Source organism: Tasmannia lanceolata, unplaced genomic scaffold (assembly GCF_043159265.1).
Source record: "Tasmannia lanceolata isolate RefF3 unplaced genomic scaffold, GAP_Taslan_0.1 ptg000002l, whole genome shotgun sequence".
Classification (NCBI taxonomy): domain Eukaryota; kingdom Viridiplantae; phylum Streptophyta; class Magnoliopsida; order Canellales; family Winteraceae; genus Tasmannia; species Tasmannia lanceolata.
Window position 1 is genome coordinate 57,268,226 of NW_027518679.1, and position 18,977 is coordinate 57,287,202.

Sequence of the window (18,977 nt, forward strand, 5' to 3'; positions counted from 1 at the left end):
GGTGCAAACTACAAATATATTTGTGCAAAGGTGGCTAGCAATAAATAATAATGCGGGTACTAAGTTTTATCCAAAAATTACGGAAAAAGGGCTAAAAGTAAAAAAATTACGAAAAATACCAAAAGAATGTACCAAAATATGACAATTACGGAAAAAACTATAAGAAAATGCATAAAATTATGACAATTACGAAAAAAGGCCCAAAATAAAACCTTTTTAACTTTTCCACGGGCACCCGCGGGTCAACCCGGACCGGCCCAGTTTTCACCGGCCGGGTGGACCCCTGGTCATTTTCAAACAGGTCACACCCGGAAAATACGGGCGGGCTGGGTCGACCCACGGGTCCGGGTCACTTCTTGCCAGGTCTAGGTCTTTGTACCGCATGAGTGAAGCTTCAATCAGTAAAAGAAGGGGTGATTTCATCCTTAGAGGGGTGAATTTATCACCTCCCTGTTCTCTTTAGCATTTTACTACCAAAGTCCAAAACCCTAGTGCCACAGCCGATTTCAAAGATCTCTTCGACTGAATCGTTACAACTTACAAGTACGTACTTCGTTTTTTGTATATTTTGCCCTTTCAATTTTCCCATGACTTCTATTTATTCATGGAGTAGGGATGAACATGGAACCGCTCACTTTCTAAATTCATTTCCTTGGCTGATGTAGGTAACACTTGTTACTCCTTCTCTTCGTGTTATCATTAGAATTCTTTCTCACTTTGCTTATCATTTTGATATCAAGATAAACCCAATTCGAGAACAGACAGAAAGAGGGAAAAAAGGGAAAAAATTTGATGTTATTGGGTGATGGCTTCGGATGGGAATGACGTTGTCTCTGTGGAACAAGATGTACGGCCGAAGCTTCAAATATACTCTCCTCCCAGCAGCACAGTCTCCCCTTTTTGGAGAGGTATAAGCTATGTTTACCCTTCAAACCCAATTTCATCTTCCTCTTCTTAATTCAATTAGGAGCGCCAATTTGGGTGTGGACCCAATTGTATGTATTCATCTTCTTAATTTAGGAGGGTCAATTTGGGTGCGATCCCAGTTGTATTTTGGGTCCAATTTTTGTGTAAGCTTGCAATGCAATTCTTTTTTCTAGAAAACTTAATAGCTAGTAGGTGGTAAATTTGTGTGTGTACCCAATTGTATTTTAGGTGCAATTTGTGTGTAAGCTTGCAATGCAATTCTTTTGTTTTCTAGTAAACATAATAGCTAGTAGATGGATTTTTTCCCCTTAATTCAGGAGGGTCAATTTGGGTGTGTACCCAATTGTATTTTGGGTGCAATTTGTGTGTAACTTTGCATTACATTTTTTTTTGAAACAGAATACAATTCTTTTTCTAGTAAACATAATAGCTAGTAGACGGTTTTGGTCCTCCTAATTCAGGAGGGTCAATTTGGGTGTGTACCCCCAATTGTATTCTGGGTGCAATTTGTGTGCAATCTTTCAACACCATTATTTTTTCTAGTAAACCGATACATACATGTTACTCTGTATATGATGTAGTTACAAAGTAGTTATTGTAGGATTATGCATTTTAGATTTGTGCCTTTTGAATTGAACCTTTAGGAGGTTCAGTTGCCTCGAATCAACCCTTCCTCTCCCTTCTTCTATTTTTACTTTATTTATTTGTGTTACGACCAATTAGGCACGTAACATAAACATAAACATAACAGTGCTAGTAGATGGTTTTGTTTTACTGTGGATCTTCTCTCACAGAGAAGTATGAGAGGGATGCGAAAAAGTACTGGGATATCTTCTACAAGCGACATCAGGATAAGGTCAGTTCCCCATTTCACTTCATATCCCTGTCTTCCCCGTCCTCCATCCTTGGCAAGGGTGGATGACAACTGATATATGTTTGCTCACATTCATGCTTATAGTAGTAATCATCTTTTGTTTCTTGATTAGTAGTTTTTCAAAGATCGACACTACTTGGACAAGGAATGGGGATCCTATTTTCATGTAAGCCAACTACCAGTAAGACCCATTTTGGATCTCACTTCTCTTGTTATTATTTGCTCAATTATTCATTCTGACCCATCTTTCAGGGAGAAGGGAGAAAGGTTGTTTTGGAGGTAATACTCCACCTCTTCCTGTTTCATTGTTGGCCTTTTATTTTATCTTGCCTTCACGCTTTCATTTTATGCCTCTTTCATTTCTTTTTCTACTGATTAGAGATCCCTAGATCATAGTCTTAAAGCCTGTTCTTTGGAATTTCTAGACGATATTTCTCGTGACAATTTTTTTTGGTTTTCATCTCTTTTTTTTCTCCATGAAAATGCCCGGAAAAGGAAAAAAGGAAACAAAATATGAGGATGAATAAATAGAACTTATTTTCTATGTTTTATTGTCTTATCATTTATTTTTTAGATTTTAATTTTCAAATTAATTTGTCAGGAGATGGTATTAAGTACTACACAATTTTGCAATATTTTCTTGAACTAATAAAAAGAAAAATGTATCTCTGGAGATTTTCAAAATATTAGTCTACTCAAGGCTGTTTCCTTTTCTTTCCCACTCTTGCTTTTGCTTTAGATATTAGTAGTCTTTTCTAGTGTATTTAAATCGCCTTTTTGTTGACATCTTATTTTCTGAATTAGAGTTTACGATGATGATTCTTTCTAGCACTCTTTACAAAATGCTATCTTCGTCAAGAACAAAGTCCTCCGTCCTCCGCTCTTAATTAGCCAACTGCTTTAATAATTGAGAAATACATTTAAGAAATTCGATTATCAATCATCAATTCATTTGTGTGCGTATTTGTGATTGACTTCTTTTAAAGGGCTATGCCATTATTGTTTTCTCCTCCACTTGGCCATAAATTGCTTTCTAACTACAAATTGGAACTATTGTGATTATTTTTAACATGCAGGTTGGCTGCGGAGTTGGAAATGCTGTATTTCCTTTGGTTGCCTCGTACCCAGATATTTTTGTTCATGCATGTGACTTTTCACCACGTGCCGTCGACTTAGTTAAGGTTGGTTTTGTTCTATTGGTACGCCATTGAAAACTTTAGATGTGAAGGCTACACTTAGAAACTTATGATACGCTTATATTATAGCTTACTAACCTGTAATCATTTTATTTCCACATTTGTCTTGAACACTTTGCATATTTTTGTAAGTTCAATTGCTTTGATATGTTTCTAGTAGAATTGGGACAATAGAAACGTTGAGTAGAATATGTTTTAATTCGTACTTGACAATGATATATCGATGATGAGCTACAAGACGACATATTGTGTAAAAAATTTACAACTTTCTTTGTGGACTTTGTTAGGGTTCATAGTTGGTTTTTTGCATTGCATGACATGTTATTGACAACTTGGGTTCCCTTTAAAGCAAAGGAGTTTTTGCTTCCTTTTGTTTTTCAATATATAGCCTATTACGATTTCGTTTCGTTTCGGACCAAAATCCGGAACAGAAATGGCATATTTATCGTTTTGGTCTGGATTTCGTTCGTTTTGGACGAAATCCGGACGATATGTGGTGTTTTGGCCCTATTTCACCCTGTTTTGTGTCTTTTTTTTTCATTTTTTTTACTATTAAAAAAAAATTTGGTCGTTGTAGCGCATCGAAACAAAATGGTGGAAATACCAAAGCGTTTCGTTCCAGTGGCCAAACAAATCGAATTCATCACTAAGATATATAATGAACAAATGAAAAATACAACACAAGGAGTAGGCTAATAGCCTACGTTACAAATGCAAAGTACAAAAAAATAAAAATAAAAAAACAAAAAAAAACAAAGCCATACCTTTGGCTATTGGGCCTATCATGCGAAATAAAAATCTCTCTTAAGTTACACCAAAATTTGCAAGGTAGTCGGCTTTGGAGTTCCCTTTGTGATGAATGTGGAGGAAGGAACAATCTTCAATCCTCATGATGGTATCTTCTATTTTGAAAAATATTTCCTTAATTTCCAAGGGGACCATCTTAAAAAAATTCAAAGGGTAGCTAGATTCTTTTCTAATCTATTTTTTATTTATTTGTAGAACTCTTTGATTTTCTCCCACCATGATGGAGTTGTATTTTGTCCCTGTTCTCCTGTTCTCTTTTACTTTGTTTCTGTTGAGAGAGAGAGGTTTAGAGAAGAAAAAGTGAGTTAGGGAAGAAACTCCCCCTCACTAATATATTTATTAAAAGAGAGATAAGCACAATTACAACTATGCCCTCAGGCTTATTACATATATCCAACACTCCCCCTCAAGCTGGAATGTAGATATTATACATTCCTAGCTTGCTACAAATATCATTCAACTTTGACTTAGGCAAGGGTTTTGTGAAAATATCTGCTAACTGGTCCACAGATCGAGTAAAAGAAACATGTATCTCGCCCTTATGGATTCTCTGGCGAATAAAATGGCAATCAACCTCTATATGCTTGGTTCTCTCATGGAAGACGGGATTGATGGCTATGTGAATCGCAGCTTTATTATCACAATAAAGCTGAGCTGAGAAGAAGAAGGAAAACCAATCTTTGTCATGAGGGAACGTAACCAAAGAAGCTCCCCACTCGTATGGGACATAGCTCGGTATTCTGCCTCGGCGCTAGACTTCGAAACAACTTCTTGTTTCTTACTTTTCCATGAAACTAGATTGCCAGTTTGCCACCAACAAAGGTGCTGTAGCCCGTGCTTGATCTCCTATCTGCTGGAGATCCTGCCCAATCTGCACCACAATAGCCTTCCACCCTGACATGTCTATTTTTCTTGAATAGTAGTCCTTTCCCTGGTGCCCCTTTCAAATAGGGGTAACCGTGAGATATATGAGCTTACCAACGAGTCTCCTATACCTGCCAGGATCTTCCAACAGTTCTCCTTCCTCTGGAATAAGCTTCACATTGGGATCCACAGGCGTAGATACAGGTTTTACTCCAAGATTCTGTGTTTCTTCCAGTAAGTCCAATACATACTTTCTTTGTGATAGAGATATCCCTTGAGAGGAATATGCCACCTCTATACCAAGAAAGTATCTAAGCCCCCAAATCCTTTGTAGTAAACTCTGCCTGTAAGAAACTCTTCAATCTCTGAATTCCCCTTGAGTTGCTACCTGTAATGATGATGTGATCAACATACACAATCAAAAGGATGCACCCTGTAGAAGATTGATGACTGAACATTGAATGGTCTACTGCACACTGTCTAAGTCCAAAACGTATGATGGCCTCACTGAATCGACCAAAGCATGCTCGTGGAGACTGTTTCAAGCCATACAGTGATTTCTTAAGGCGACAAACAGAGGAGGACATCTCCCCCTGAGCAGCATACCCTGAAGGCTGCTCCATATAAACTTCCTCTTGGAGGTCGCCATGTAGAAAGGCATTCTTGACGTCTAGCTAATGTAGAGGCCAACCATGATTGACTGCCATGGATAGTATCACGCGAACTAAAGAAATCTTCGCAATTGGCGAGAATGTCTCATGATAGTCAACCTCAAATGTCTGAGTGTAACCCTTGGCAACCAGACGGGCCTTCAACCTTTCAACTGTTCCATCAGGAAGATACTTGATTGAAAATACCCAACTGCAACCAACTGGTCGAGCCCCAGCAGGAAGTGGAACAAGATCCCATGTCTGGTTTGATCGGAGCGCACCCATTTCTAGATCCATAGCAGCTCGCCAGCCTGGATGTTGAAGAGCCTCCTGTAATGACTTTGGTAACACAACAGAGGACAAGGACGAAACAAAGGCTTGGAAATAAGACGTCGGACGGTCATAAGCAACAAAATGAGATATGGGATGTGCAGTAGAATGAGATCTAGTACGAGATGCAATAGGAGAATCAGAAGCAATAACAGAGGAGGGTAGAGAAGATACCTCAGTAGGCAAGGTAGGGACCTCGACAGATGAAGGCGATAGATCTTGTGAAGGAGGTGGAGGTCCGTCTTTCTGCACGTGTCGCCGATATTCTTTGGTAACTGGTGATCGAGTCACTGGAACTGATGAAGAGGGCGATGTATCTGTGATCGTAATAGGCTGTTATGATACCTGAACCGAGTCAGAAAGCGAAGGAAGAAATAATGGGACCTCATTCTCCAAGGGACTTGTAAGAGGAGGAGATGAAGGACCAAAGAAAGCTTCAGATTCAAAAAAGGTTACATCAGCTGAGACAAACCATCGGCGTAGTCGAGTACTATAACAACGGTAGCCTTTCTGAGTTCTAGAATAACCCAGAAAGACACACCTTTCCAACCGAGGATCGAGTTTGTCCCGACCAGGACCAAGAAGGTGGACGAAGCAGACGCACCCAAATACTCGAGGGGTGGGAGGGAAAGGATCCTGCTGAGGGTATAACAGTTGAAAGGGAGAAGAGCCACGAAGGACAGAAGAGGGAAGACGATTTGCAAGAAAACAGGACGTCAACACGGCCTCCCCCCAAAAAGACTTAGGGATTCACATTTGAAACATGATTGTGCTAGTCACTTCAAGTACCTCAATTTCCTTTCAGCAATACCGTTTTGCTGGGACGTGTAGGCACAAGAGGACTAATGATTAATTCCATTACCTGAAAGGTAATCCTGAAACCGAACAATTTCTTTTTAGCCGACCCGCTCGGTCGGTTATGTACATTCTTTTTCTTTCATTAGTGATTTATTACCATTTAAAAAAAATAAAAAAAATAATCTCACCTTTTGAATTTAAATTCCACCTAAAACAAAACCATGCACATGCCTCAACAAAGACAATAAGGAGAGTAATATGCTACTTCTCAAATATAAAAAAATTGGAAGGAAAAACTACTTACATAAATTTTAATTTATTAATTAATCAAGAACTTCCCAAAGAACATTTTACATTATTTAAATTTACTCTTTTCACCTCCAAAACTCTCTCCTTTCTAGACACAAACATCCTAGAACTTTCTTACACTCTTTCTAACTTTAAAACACTTCTAAAGCAGTCATAAATTCGCTATAATATTTTTTTGAATGGAAACTCGCTATAATATTTTCTGAACAAAAGTGGAAGTTTCCAAACAAAACAAACCCAAATATTCTCTAAAATTATTACTTTTGATCTTAAACACAACTCAACTCCAAACTAGTTGGGGTCGGCTACTTTGATCGTAAATTATTTTTAATTATAAGTCTGTCATAATTCAACCTTCCTACTTCAACTTAAACCTCCTCAATTCAAAATAGAAACTCTAGAAGCTTCAAACCACCCCATTCCCCCAAAAAACTGATTTCCTTGAGCCAAACAAAAATACTCTGAAAAGTCAAATAAAAATCTCCAAAATCAAGAAGATCCCTTACTTCAAAGGTCATCCTTCTCCAATTTTGGTTTAAATGGCTAGCAAATTTTCACTGCATCGATGTTGCTGCGAAAATGCTATTCATCATTTAGTAGCAAAAAAGTGAAAACGGAATACGAAACATTGACATAACACTCCATGGAACACCATGCCAGGTATATGAAAGACAAAGACGCCTTTTTTGATGAATATTACTACACACTAGACAACATGTGTACATGTCTCCAGGCATGTCGACTCATATTAGTGTATCACTTTCAGTTTGTATTGGCACAGCTAGAAGCACAAAGTGCCATGTCCTTGTTAAACAATTTTTCATGAGATGTCTTCCATCCCATTCTAGCTCAGAGGAGGATATAAAAGGAGAAATTTTATTGGTTTCAGGCACACAAAGACTTCATGGTGGATCGGGTCAATCCATTCGTTTGTGATGTTACACAAGAAGACCTGAGCAACAAGATCGCACCGTTTTCTGTTGACATTGTGACCATGGTATTTGAGTAAACTTTCTGCTTTTACATAGATTTATTTGTTCAATCAGAAGTGCTGACTCCTTGATGGATTCCTCTTATTTTTCTCTAGAGTTTCTATCAATTATTTTTGTTAGCATGTTTAGATGCGCTTTCTTTCGCTGGATGCCTCCCGATATGTTACGCAGATATTTCTGTTATTTTAAGCAGATTTTTGTGTTGTCTGCAATATCTCCAGAAAAGATGCCCTTCTTGTTGCAGAATATTGGAAAAGTTCTTAAGGTAATAAATGCTTGTGATTGTTGCTCTGAAATCTCACTGTCAATGGATTTCTTCATGGTACATACCGTTAAATTTTGATGCAGTGTTTTGAACTTCTTTCAGCCCAATGGTCATGTACTGTTCCGAGATTATGCCGTTGGTGACCTTGCTCAGGTTGGACTCTTATGACTTTTAAATATGTTTACTTATTAGTTGCAATAATTAATTTCTCAGGGAGAATAAATCCAATATTTGGCATAATGGTTTCTTGCTGGTTGAAACTTGAATGCTGTTCTTGGTTAATTTATTTCTATGGCTGGACTCAATTTTTCTGTTTTTAGTGGTTTTGTTTTTGTTTTTTTTTCCTGATTACCGTTCTTCTTTTGTATTTTATTCAAAAGATACCAACACTATTAAAATGCTATGCTAGTTTTATTTGCTGATTCCACGAATATTAAAATGCTATGCTCTGCAAGATTGTAAGAAATTCTTAGACTTGAATTCTCTACCTCCATTTGGTGGTTGTTCTGAGGATTGTAAGCACTTACGAATTGGAGCCTAGTTTCTATAATAATTAACGCATCCAAGAAGGTGGAGAAGAATATAAAAGTATTCGTGAGGAATGAAAGGGTATGTCCCCATTGTGGTGGATGCCCTATTTCATTCCCTCGAGAAATGTTGCAAAATGAATCTAATATGCCTAGCATACCGTAAGTGATATACAGACAAAATAGACACACCATACATGCACCATATATTTTATATATAAATATAACTTTCACTCCCCCTCAAGCTGGCACGTGAATGTCAAACATGTCCAACTTGCCAAGAATCTTTGGTTTAAAATTGAGTTTGGATCATCTTATTAGAGATTTTAAATATAGTGGAAACCTCATCTCTAGCTTTCATATAAATTTAAGTAACTCAGGAGAAGTCATCAATAAAGGAATCAAAATAGTGAAAACCAAACATAGATACAACCGGAGAAGCCTCCAAATACATCAGAGTGCACAATTTGAAAAATCAAACATAGAAACAATAGAAACAGCTCCCAACTGGGAGTGTTTCTTAAACTTTAAACATAGTCGTTTGGCTAAGGTGCAGGAAGAAATGGCCATCTGCTTACAAGGAGATTCTCTCTCCACTGCCCAAGTATGAGTTAGATAGGCTCCACTCCGTGCTCATCCAAAAGAGTAGGTTTGATGCTGGCTCTGGGAATGGCCTTCCTCCTTTGTATCATGTAATCTCCCCAGGACCTTTTGGTGTTGCACCCAACAAACAGCCCTTCAACGAAGTGTTTCATAGGCATCTCCACACCCAGGTTACCATATTGGGCACTGTTGTGGAGAAAAATCTGGGTATTCTTTCCATAAGCATAATCAATATCTATGTATGGAAATGGACGCTCTTTGAGTGTTTTCAAAATTTTCAAATCGGGCCAAATGAACTTATTTCTTCCTGCAACAAGGTTGAATCCCTAATAAATTACCCCTGCCTTCCCCCCTCCTTTTTTTCTTTGTTGTGTTGGTGCACTAGACATGTCCAAATTCCTTCCTCATTCCACTTCTCAATTTTCGGGGCTCCCCTTCATGCATGGGGTGAGGAGACTTGTAGTTTGATTGGAAGGCGGATCTGTATCGTAGTGGAAATAGACAGCTTTTGTGCTCTTGATTCTAGATCAGAAGTAGAGTGTATTCGGTGCTAGCGGTGAAAGTTGACTGCCCTACGGCGAAGGTTTGAATCTTGCCCCTATGAAATTGTAGTCCGATCTAACTGTCAAACTTGGGTCGAGTAACACGGACATCCCAAAGGTCAGGGATGCTGTGAGAACCGTCCGATCACTCTCATCAGAAATCTCGTACTCAACCGTCAATCATATGTTAGGGTGGTGGAAAATTGACGAGCTTGGATCGAAATGGGAGGCAACTGGCATCTGAAGGCAAAATATCCAAAAGGAGATCTCAGATTATTTTAAAAAATTGAAAAATATGTGGGCGAGAGGCTCAACCTGCAATCGTAAACCATCTGCGTGGCCCGCAAAGAAGACAGGCATGAACTTACGGTAGAGGAGCGGGAAAGTATTCTTGGGCTCCTTGAGGTCAGGAAACGTAAAGGTAAGACCTTCTTCCCAACTCAGGCTAAGCCTTGTTACTGATCTCCCTTAATCATTAGACCGTTCTGTATTGTTATTCTTAATCATGCAACATTATTGTGCTAGTTGATTGCAATCCGCAATCTTTTGATGATCCTTATTGACCGCAACTTCTATATTTATTATCACATTCATTGCTGCTCCTCCAGTAGATATTGATGATATATGTGAAAGAGGGAGCATCGTGTATCCAGCAGCCAACAAGCAAATATAAGAAGCCCATGCTATCTTTTTGGATTTGAGAAGAGAGACCTTAACTGCATCACATCTTCATCGACTAGGAAGCTAATCCGTGGATTTTATTACCTTCTAAGATTATTGATCTCACATATGTTTGGTTCATTTGAAATTGATTAGTAATAAGAATGTTTTAGAAATGAAGTCATACTTTTGTCATAGGCATGCAGTTACTTCTTTTGTACTACTAGATTTTCATAGAACCTACATGGGTTTCTTCCTTCGTGGTTACTTGTCTCTTTCTTTTCCTAAATTTCTTTTGGAAGTTATGTGCTTTCCCTTTACGATTTCATTTTCTCCTTACAGTATAAAATGATGAATTTTGTCAAGTTTCCACCTTCCTTTTTTGGCGAATTACCTTAGTCTCATTATACCCAATTTTATAGGAAAGGCTCACTTGCAAGGATCAACAGATCAGCGAGAATTTCTTTGTCAGGGGTGATGGCACTGTAAGCTTGTAGTAGCTTGGTGATAAAATTTTGTAATATAATTGTGGATTTTTATGTGGAAAGCTTTTTTTAATCAACCCTTGCTATATGCCCAGCGTGCTTTTTACTTCTCCGAAGATTTCTTGACAAGCCTGTTCAAAAGAAATGGGTTTGATGCTAAAGAAGTTGGCATGTGCTGCAAGCAAGTGGAGAACCGGGCTAGAGAGTTAGTGATGAATCGGTATGTCAAACCTTGAGCAAATATTTTTGGTCTTGTGAGTGAACACATGTTCTGAGTGATTATTCTTAGCAGCTGTGACATTTTTGAATAGCTTTTGTGAAATTGATCAAATGTGACATTTTCAACTGTGTGGACTGTATTCGAAAAAGAGTAGTCATAAATACACTAGATGGGGTGGCCCGGGGAATGACAGGTGGGAAATATATCACTTCCCTTTGAAAAATTACAAAATGCTTATGTAATAACTCCATAAACTTATTTAATACATGAGGATATTAGAGGCAGTGTTTAAAAACTTGGATGAGAACTCGGCCAAGGTAAATAGGAATCGACTCAGGTGAGTCAATGATTGATACGATCAGCTTTTCATTAACTCGGGCGAGTCAGAGGTGTTTTTGATTTACTTGGTAGGGAAAACATGGACTCAGATATAAACTTGACCAAGCTAAAATGGGTTGGCTCAGTTGACTCGATTATTGAATTGAGGTGTTTTTAAACAATGATCAGAGGTGCTAAATAGCTAGAAAGTTGGGATCATTATGGACTAGTCCTTGTGGCTGACTTTTCCTATAATCAATTCCTCGCAGAGCAATCTAATCAGAATGTATACCTAATTATATTAGGCCACTGCCATTTTCTTTATCTTATTGTCTATTTAGCAGTGCGAAACCACTTGAATCACAAAATTGAAGACAAATTCATTAAAGTTCAATATAACAAACAAGAATTATGATAGGGCGTGATCAGAGCATTTAATTTGATCCAAAGAGATCAAAACTCAGAGCTAAATCTCAACAAACACCAATAAACACCCTTGATTTTGATCTAGTCCGAATTACCAAATAAAATCAGAAGACTACTCTAAATAGTCTTTAAATTTTCCCAAAGTAAAATAAAATATTTTTGTGGGCTAGAATTATTAAATACCATATTGCCTGATAAATATCTTCGATTAGGGGAATGAAATTCGGATGGATTTCATATTTGGAATTCATAGAAATTTGAGTTGAAACTCCTTCAACTGAATAAGCTCGTGGGATTAAAATCTCTCTATTTGTTGGTTCAGATGGATTATTATTTGTTGTATTTTTTTTATTATCTATCTCCATCTTCTTTGGCTTTCATTATGCATCTGAAATATAATAGCTCCGATCCCTATCATTCAAAAAAAAAAAAAAAAAAAAAAGCTCTAATCCCTTTTCTGTGTTTTTGTTTGATAGTAGAATCTGTTTTAGACGAGTTTGGATTAATTGTGTGATACATAATTTAACAAACAGTAACAGCATGAGTGGCACCAGCATGCTTGTCTTTTCACATAGTTATTCTTAGTCTGTTCACATTAAAACCAACATTTAATCATTCGTCTGACCTTTTCCTAATGTGCAATGAGTTTTGTTGCTTCACAAAACACTTTCATGATGTATTCTACTTCAGTTCTAAGCAAGCTCTTCTATTCTGAAAGCTTCCAGAGAAGGTAAATTTGTGAATTGCTGCAATTTAGCTCAGAAATAAGAATTGATGAGTATCGTAAACATAAAAAGTATAAAACTATAACGACCTCCTCTTTCAATACCTTTTTTTGCTATGGGATGCATAATTATAAAATTATACCAATACAACTGCTACCATAACAATTAGTTATAAAATGAAAAATATCTCTAAATAGAAGTAAGGGGTTCTTATATGATGGACATACTTATTTTTTCGAGACAGATTATGTGTGGACAAAGTACAACTGGTGGCCACTTGCTCAAGTATCCAAACCATTCATTTCCTAGGCCTGGCTATGGATGGCCCATTGAGCAAAATCCACCCTCATTGGATGATTCTAACCCTCCAATTTCTGGACAATAAGAAAATAAAGACAATGGTCTGTATTCATCAAGAAAGCCTCTAGAAATTGGAGGGTTAGAATCGTCCAATTAGGGTGGAATTTGATCCATGGGACATCCATAGCCAGGCTTAGGAGATGAATGGTTTGGAATTTTGGATAATTGAGCAAGTGCCCACCAGTTGTACTTTTACACGGAAAAATAAGTACGTCCGTCATATAAGAACCTATAAATAAGATAACGACCTCTCAATGTATGCCCTCAAATAAATGTATTGGTGAAAAGTATTATGTCTAGCATATTTTTCTTTTTCCAGCTAAAGTCTTTTGTTTCTTTTTCACAATTTGGCTTTCCAAATTGGTGTTCTTCTATTAAATCTGATACTCTTTGTATTTATATTTTGGAAATAAAAGAATTTGGTATATTTTCTGGAGTCCTAAGCATTGTATTTACTTTCAGGCGTTGGATTCAAGCTATATTCTGCCCTTTTGATGCACCTGCTATTCCAAAAACTGGAAACCAATTAGAGCCTCATGGTCAAGAAATTAATGATACAAAGCTTAACAATGGTTACAATAAGAAGCAACCTGCAAACGGTATTGAAGTTGACATGTCTGAGGGTATTGCTCTTGAGATGTTTGGTATTTCACAATCCGTTGATGATGTAAGGCTCTAATTTGTATAGCTTATAACTGTTAATAGTACTTCTTAAATCCTGTAAGAGCCTCTTTGTTTCATTATTACATCGTGTTTCTTTGAGACTGTCACCGCATGTGGAAGTATGTTATTAACATAGTTTTTCTATAATTTTGTAATTCTTTAGGCAACATATTGTGCCACTGCAAACCACTGTTCGAAACATTTTAACTGGGCTCTCTGTCCTGGACCCAATATATTAGGCATCCCTTTTGTATGACAAAGTGGGAATCTAAAGGCAAATGATTTCAGAGAAAGGATAGTGTGCTATATCTTGAATTCACTTTTGAACACATCCCATTTGATGTCTTTCGTCAACATCTCGAGTTTTCCAATAAATTTTCTTATCTCACAGTCCTTTTTATCTTAAAGTTGCTCAATTTTCTGTTTTTGAGCTGCATGTATGGGCTTCTGTGAAGACATGCCAATATGGCCTCACTCTGTTATATCTAAGAGCACTCTCAAAGGAACTCAAATCTGTCCAAATTCAAGCTTGCATTAGTTCTTTATCATGTTCTAATACGACCAATGTCTATTTTAGTGATATCTCTCTTTTCCAAAAAAATGCCTCTCCTGAGTCTATAATGGGCAATCAGGAAGCATTTAGTTTAGTAGAATGATAACTAAAGTATATGAATGATTTCATTGCCCGTATAATTTTTTTGCTCTGCTAGACAATGGGTCGCGTCAGTTCTATGTGATTCAGAATTTAATCTTGGGTGTTTCTACTTTTCTCTTCTTAGGTCACTGAGATCAACTTGGGAAATTTCAGCTTTAGAATAAAAGGACTTCCCAAAGAATTCCAACACACCTGCAAGTCAACAGGCTTAATTCTATGGGAATCGTCTCGCTTGATGTCTACAATATTAGCAGAAAATCCATCTATAGTCGCGGGAAAAAAGGTTCTCGAATTGGGTTGTGGATCTGCGGGCATATGCTCAATGGTTGCAGTTAGATCTGCAGATCTCTTGGTGGCCACCGATGGAGATCCAAAAACACTTGACCTTCTACAACAGAATGTTCTCTCAAATCTCGAACCCGTTTTGCTCAAGAAACTAGTTACCGAAAAGCTCGAATGGGGAAACAGAGATCAAATCGAGTCCATCAAAAAATTATGTCCTGAAGGTTTTCAAGTCATTATAGGCACGGACGTGACTTATGTAACAGAAGCCATGCCCCTATTGTTTGAAACTGCGAGATTTCTGATTTCTGATGGAGGAACAGAGGGTTCGAAACCGGCGCTCATTCTCTGCCATATTGTTCGGCGAGTAGACGAGGCTTCTATACTTAGAGTTGCATCTCAATTTGGGTTCAGACCTGTGGACAGGTTGGTCACCGGAAAGTCGGCCAGAAGTTTAGTAAGCAGTTCAAATGGGAACACACATGGTGGTATCATTAGCTCTTGGTTGTCCTCAAACTCTGGGTATGATCATGGGAAGAGAATTTTTGATGAGAACACAGCAGTAAATATCATGTATTTCCATCTCTAGAATCAATTCATTTGGATAATTTAAGGGAAATGATATCAGCACAACCATGTCTTGATATTTTCACTTACCCATCTTGTCTTTTAATATTTAAAGAGCTGTCAAAAGGTTATTACATTTCCCAAAAGGGTATCAGGAGCCAATTAAAAAAGAAAACAGAAGCTGGGTTTGTGCAAATATTAAAACATGGTTCTGCTGATATCATTTCCCTTCTAAGTAAATGTCTTGAATTCTGAGAAGAAATATTTATAAAAATCAGTTTGGTCTCATCATGGAAAAATGTGTGTTCATCAAAGCCTGTCTACATCCTATGGAGTAAGAAACTGTTGGATCTTTCTTTTCTTTCAAGAGATGCTCTGTTGGAGAATCAGAACTATGTTCCCAAGCACTTTAAGAATAGGAAAAAGGATAGGACTGTGTATCATACTCTTAGCTACTGATATTGGCAATACCATGATTTGATAATTGCACTAACTCACCTTGTCTTTTACTATTTGATCAGCTGTTTTTTATTAGAAAAACTTAATTCATCTTTTCAAATCTTTATTGGTTTTACCTCATATTCGATCTGATCAAAAATTGGAACAAGCGTGTGGAATTGTCATCCTGGTCCAAACGCCCTCCTAAGGTTCACTGTTCAAATGAAGGGAAAGTTTGTTTTCTTTCCACAGAAAATGACTTCCAACATTTGGCTAACTCATTATTATGGAAACTTTTTTCCCAATTTGAAAAATTTTCTTTCTTTTAAGAAACTTGTAACCTCACTAGACGATAGGGGGTGTGACCAAGATTTAGCCAAAAAATAAGATAGTGTTTCATATACAAATGGAGGGCGCCAATGTATGAAATTACCCTTCATATTTCAATTCATTCGTGTCCATCCCCGAGAGAATTTTCGTCACATTTAAAAACACTACTCAAAACTATAAATAATATTTATGGCTACTGATATTGGCCTACCATATTTTGATAATGGGCCAAACTCACCTTGCCTTAATATTCAACTAGAGAAAAGGGTTCCTAAGGGTGCCCTCATATAGCTTATATGAGGTGGCTCTTTAAAAACATAGGGGCCCCACATTGTTAGGATGATCCGAAGCATTCATTTGAAAGGCCACATCATAGATATGGTGTGTACAAAAAATCAGCTCCATTGGATCATCCTAACACCTCCAAAAGTAGGGGCAAAAATGGATAGACACATTTTGTCCACAAATCTGCCCATTTTTGCCCCCACTTTTGGAGGGGTTAGGATGATCCAATGGAGCTGATTTTTTGTACACACCCTATCTATGATGTGGCCTTTCAAATGAATGCTTCAGATCATCCTAACAATGTGGGGCCCCTATGTTTTTAAAGAGCCACTGCAGCTAAGCTTAGCTGAGGGCACCCGCAGGAACTGCAAGCTCATTCAACTAAAGCAAAAGCATTTACAATTCCCAAAAACTCTGAGCATTTACATATCGAGGGCCGAGTCATAAAATCCAATAGTTCCATTTTCCTTCTTGTTCATCAATTGGAAATCAAGACAAACCGGGCACTACGGTGAGACGTGAAAACACCCGATCCCATTCAGACCTCGATATGTGGAATCGTCTTGCGCCATATGTACTGAGATTGTTCGGGAGACATGGTCAAAGCCCGGTGTTGAAATGAAAATTGAAAAAAAAGCGTTCATAGCCTTCGCGGTAGCTTCATCGATGTTACCCACCAAATAAAAGGCTTGCTCGGGAAGACCATCTAATTCTCCGGAAAGGATCAGTTGAAACCCCCTAATTGTTTCTGCGAGACCAACATATTTCCCTGGAGAACAAGTAAATACTTCTGTCGAGCTATCCCTCACCCATAGCCCTTCCTTTCAAGAAAATAATGGGATTCCTCAGCTTGAAAAGCTTGTTGTTATTCCTTACCTACCGACCTTGGCTATATTTGAGGAAGCTTGCCTAGCGTTGGTTCAGAGCACTATACTTTATTGCATTTGGTTGGTCTCTCCTTTTCCATAGCCGGGGTCCGGAGGTTCCTCGTAGCCGCAGAAGCTACGACATGGGCATAGCTAGGTGCTGGCTCAAGTACTGGTGAAAGTGCCTGAACCTAAGCGTCTCGCTTGACTAAGGGTGTGAGTTCGGCTTTCAATATTTAGCTTTAACAACTTTCACTAGCGCTTGGCTAGTTACCGAAACCCAACAAGATTCTCTGCACTTGTGCTTGAAGTCTGCCCATTATCAAAATATGGTAGTCCCAATATCAACGGCCTATTTTATTTTGACACTCTCTCTAGTTTCCTCCCTCTTCCCTATAGAGTACTTTTTCTGTGGAAAAAAAACCCCACAAATCTGTTTTCCCTAAATCCCCCTATACCTTTTCTAGTGTACTTTACGCTTAAGTGCTTAAACTCATCTAAATATTGCCATACTTTGTATTTAGAAGAAAAGAAAACTAACTGTTTGGATGCCACAGGCAAGGCATCCTCAGACAATTTCCAAGTAAAATAAAATAAATAATTTATCTTCAACTTTATGGTGATTGGTTGTCGATGTAGCATTCATTTGAAATCCCTGAACACTACCAAACAAGTCATAGGTGTAATAATTCAATGTCCGGTGATGTGGCACACGTATCATTCCATATGAAATAACCCAAAAAGAAAAAAATTATTAGGTACCCCCCTCTCTCCCCGTTAACTTTGCACCCAAACAGGGACTTTACTCGGCTTTACCAGGGTTTTAAAATCCTGCCCCCTCCATGGACTTTACTTACCCGAAGAATAATGCCAAAAATCGAGAAATGCTTAAGCATCCAAATAGAGCCCAAATAAACTTTTGGTAAAATGAAATGAAGCTAAGAGGGAATGAGAATTTTAACGAAAAAGGAAAATTGAAAAAGAGATGCTTGGAAGATACGAGAGAGAGCTTCCTAACACCCCTTTTTATTAGCCACTTATGTTACAAAACAATATAATCATCCTCCTTTCAAAAGAAGTATAGAAGTACCCCCACATCTTCTTAAATTGACAAACATATCCCACCGTTCGTACACATTGCAGTATTTGGAGTACTGTTTCAGACAACCCTGACAAAAGTGTGTCCTAGAAAATGCTTTTTAATGGCTCTCTCTCTCTCTCTCTCTCTTAAAAAGCTTTTATTAATTAGGGTTTTTTTGCAAAAGAGGTGTTCTACTATGCTTTATTTGAAAAAACAGTCATCTGATTTGACAATTTGCAAACTGAGTCATCATGTTTGAGTGAATTTTACAAATCACGCCACATTATCAATTTGTGACTAAAATAACCATGCTACATTTGTTTGACTCACTGAAAAAGACTAAAATATCCTTATAAGTGATAAGTCATCTGATGACCTTGTAAAAGGACCGAAATGTCCTTATAAGTGATAAGTCTAATTGCCTTGTAAAAGGACCAAAATGCCCATGCTAGCCAGTGATAAATGTTAGATCAAGGGTGTGGGAATGCCATTTATACCAGCATTCTTATGCATGGGTGTAAAAAATGGGCGCATCCATCAAAACAAAACAAAGGTGTGCAAAATTGTGGGACCCACGATATACATGGGCTCAATTGGAGACGGTTGAACCTGCTCCATAAAAAAATGAGACAAAATTGTGGGCCCCACCCTTTGTATGGGTCTGAATTGAGTTGGTGGGACCCACCCTAATCAAAACATAGCGCTGAGCATCACGGATATTTTGGTCTTTTCACAGAGTAATTTTCATCATGTCACATGTAAGGACATTTTGGTCTTTTAAAAGTTAAAAATAAAATAAAATTCCAACATGGGCATTTTGGTCACAAAATGATGGCATGACCTGATTTGCAAAATTCACTCAAAGGTGATGACTCAATTTGTAAATTGTCCTACTAGAAGTCTGTTTTTAGAAATAAAGCAAAGTAGAGCAC

General features: G+C 37.8%; 1 protein-coding gene across 2 annotated transcripts; it reads left to right on the plus strand.

Annotated features, from left to right (window-relative positions):
- The first annotated feature begins 400 nt into the window (after window positions 1–400).
- Window positions 401–15,538, plus strand: LOC143880649 (S-adenosyl-L-methionine-dependent methyltransferases superfamily protein). 2 transcript variants are annotated; one of them, XM_077383629.1, is made up of 13 exons: window positions 401–543; window positions 741–908; window positions 1,722–1,783; window positions 1,917–1,967; window positions 2,054–2,080; window positions 2,878–2,982; window positions 7,645–7,752; window positions 7,941–8,012; window positions 8,115–8,165; window positions 10,767–10,829; window positions 10,925–11,049; window positions 13,341–13,545; window positions 14,321–15,538. In XM_077383629.1, exons 2-13 carry the CDS (start codon window positions 806–808, stop codon window positions 15,065–15,067), a joined length of 1,719 nt encoding a protein of 572 aa, XP_077239744.1. In that variant the 5' UTR covers window positions 401–543; window positions 741–805; the 3' UTR covers window positions 15,068–15,538. The 2 variants fall into 2 exon arrangements, with proteins under 2 accessions (XP_077239744.1, XP_077239747.1); XM_077383632.1 differs by lacking the exon at window positions 401–543 and adding an exon at window positions 558–661.
- Window positions 15,539–18,977: the final 3,439 nt, after the last annotated feature.

What these genes read in the sequence shown, in the direction of transcription:
- LOC143880649 (XM_077383629.1), top strand. Translation starts at nt 806, where the DNA reads ATGGCTTCGGATGGGAATGACGTTGTCTCTGTGGAACAAGATGTACGG. An exon ending in AATGGGGATCCTATTTTCAT is followed by an intron (nt 1,968 to 2,053) that starts GTAAGCCAACTA and finishes CCCATCTTTCAG; the next exon opens with GGAGAAGGGAGAAAGGTTGT. An exon ending in TTGTCAGGGGTGATGGCACT is followed by an intron (nt 10,830 to 10,924) that starts GTAAGCTTGTAG and finishes CTATATGCCCAG; the next exon opens with CGTGCTTTTTACTTCTCCGA.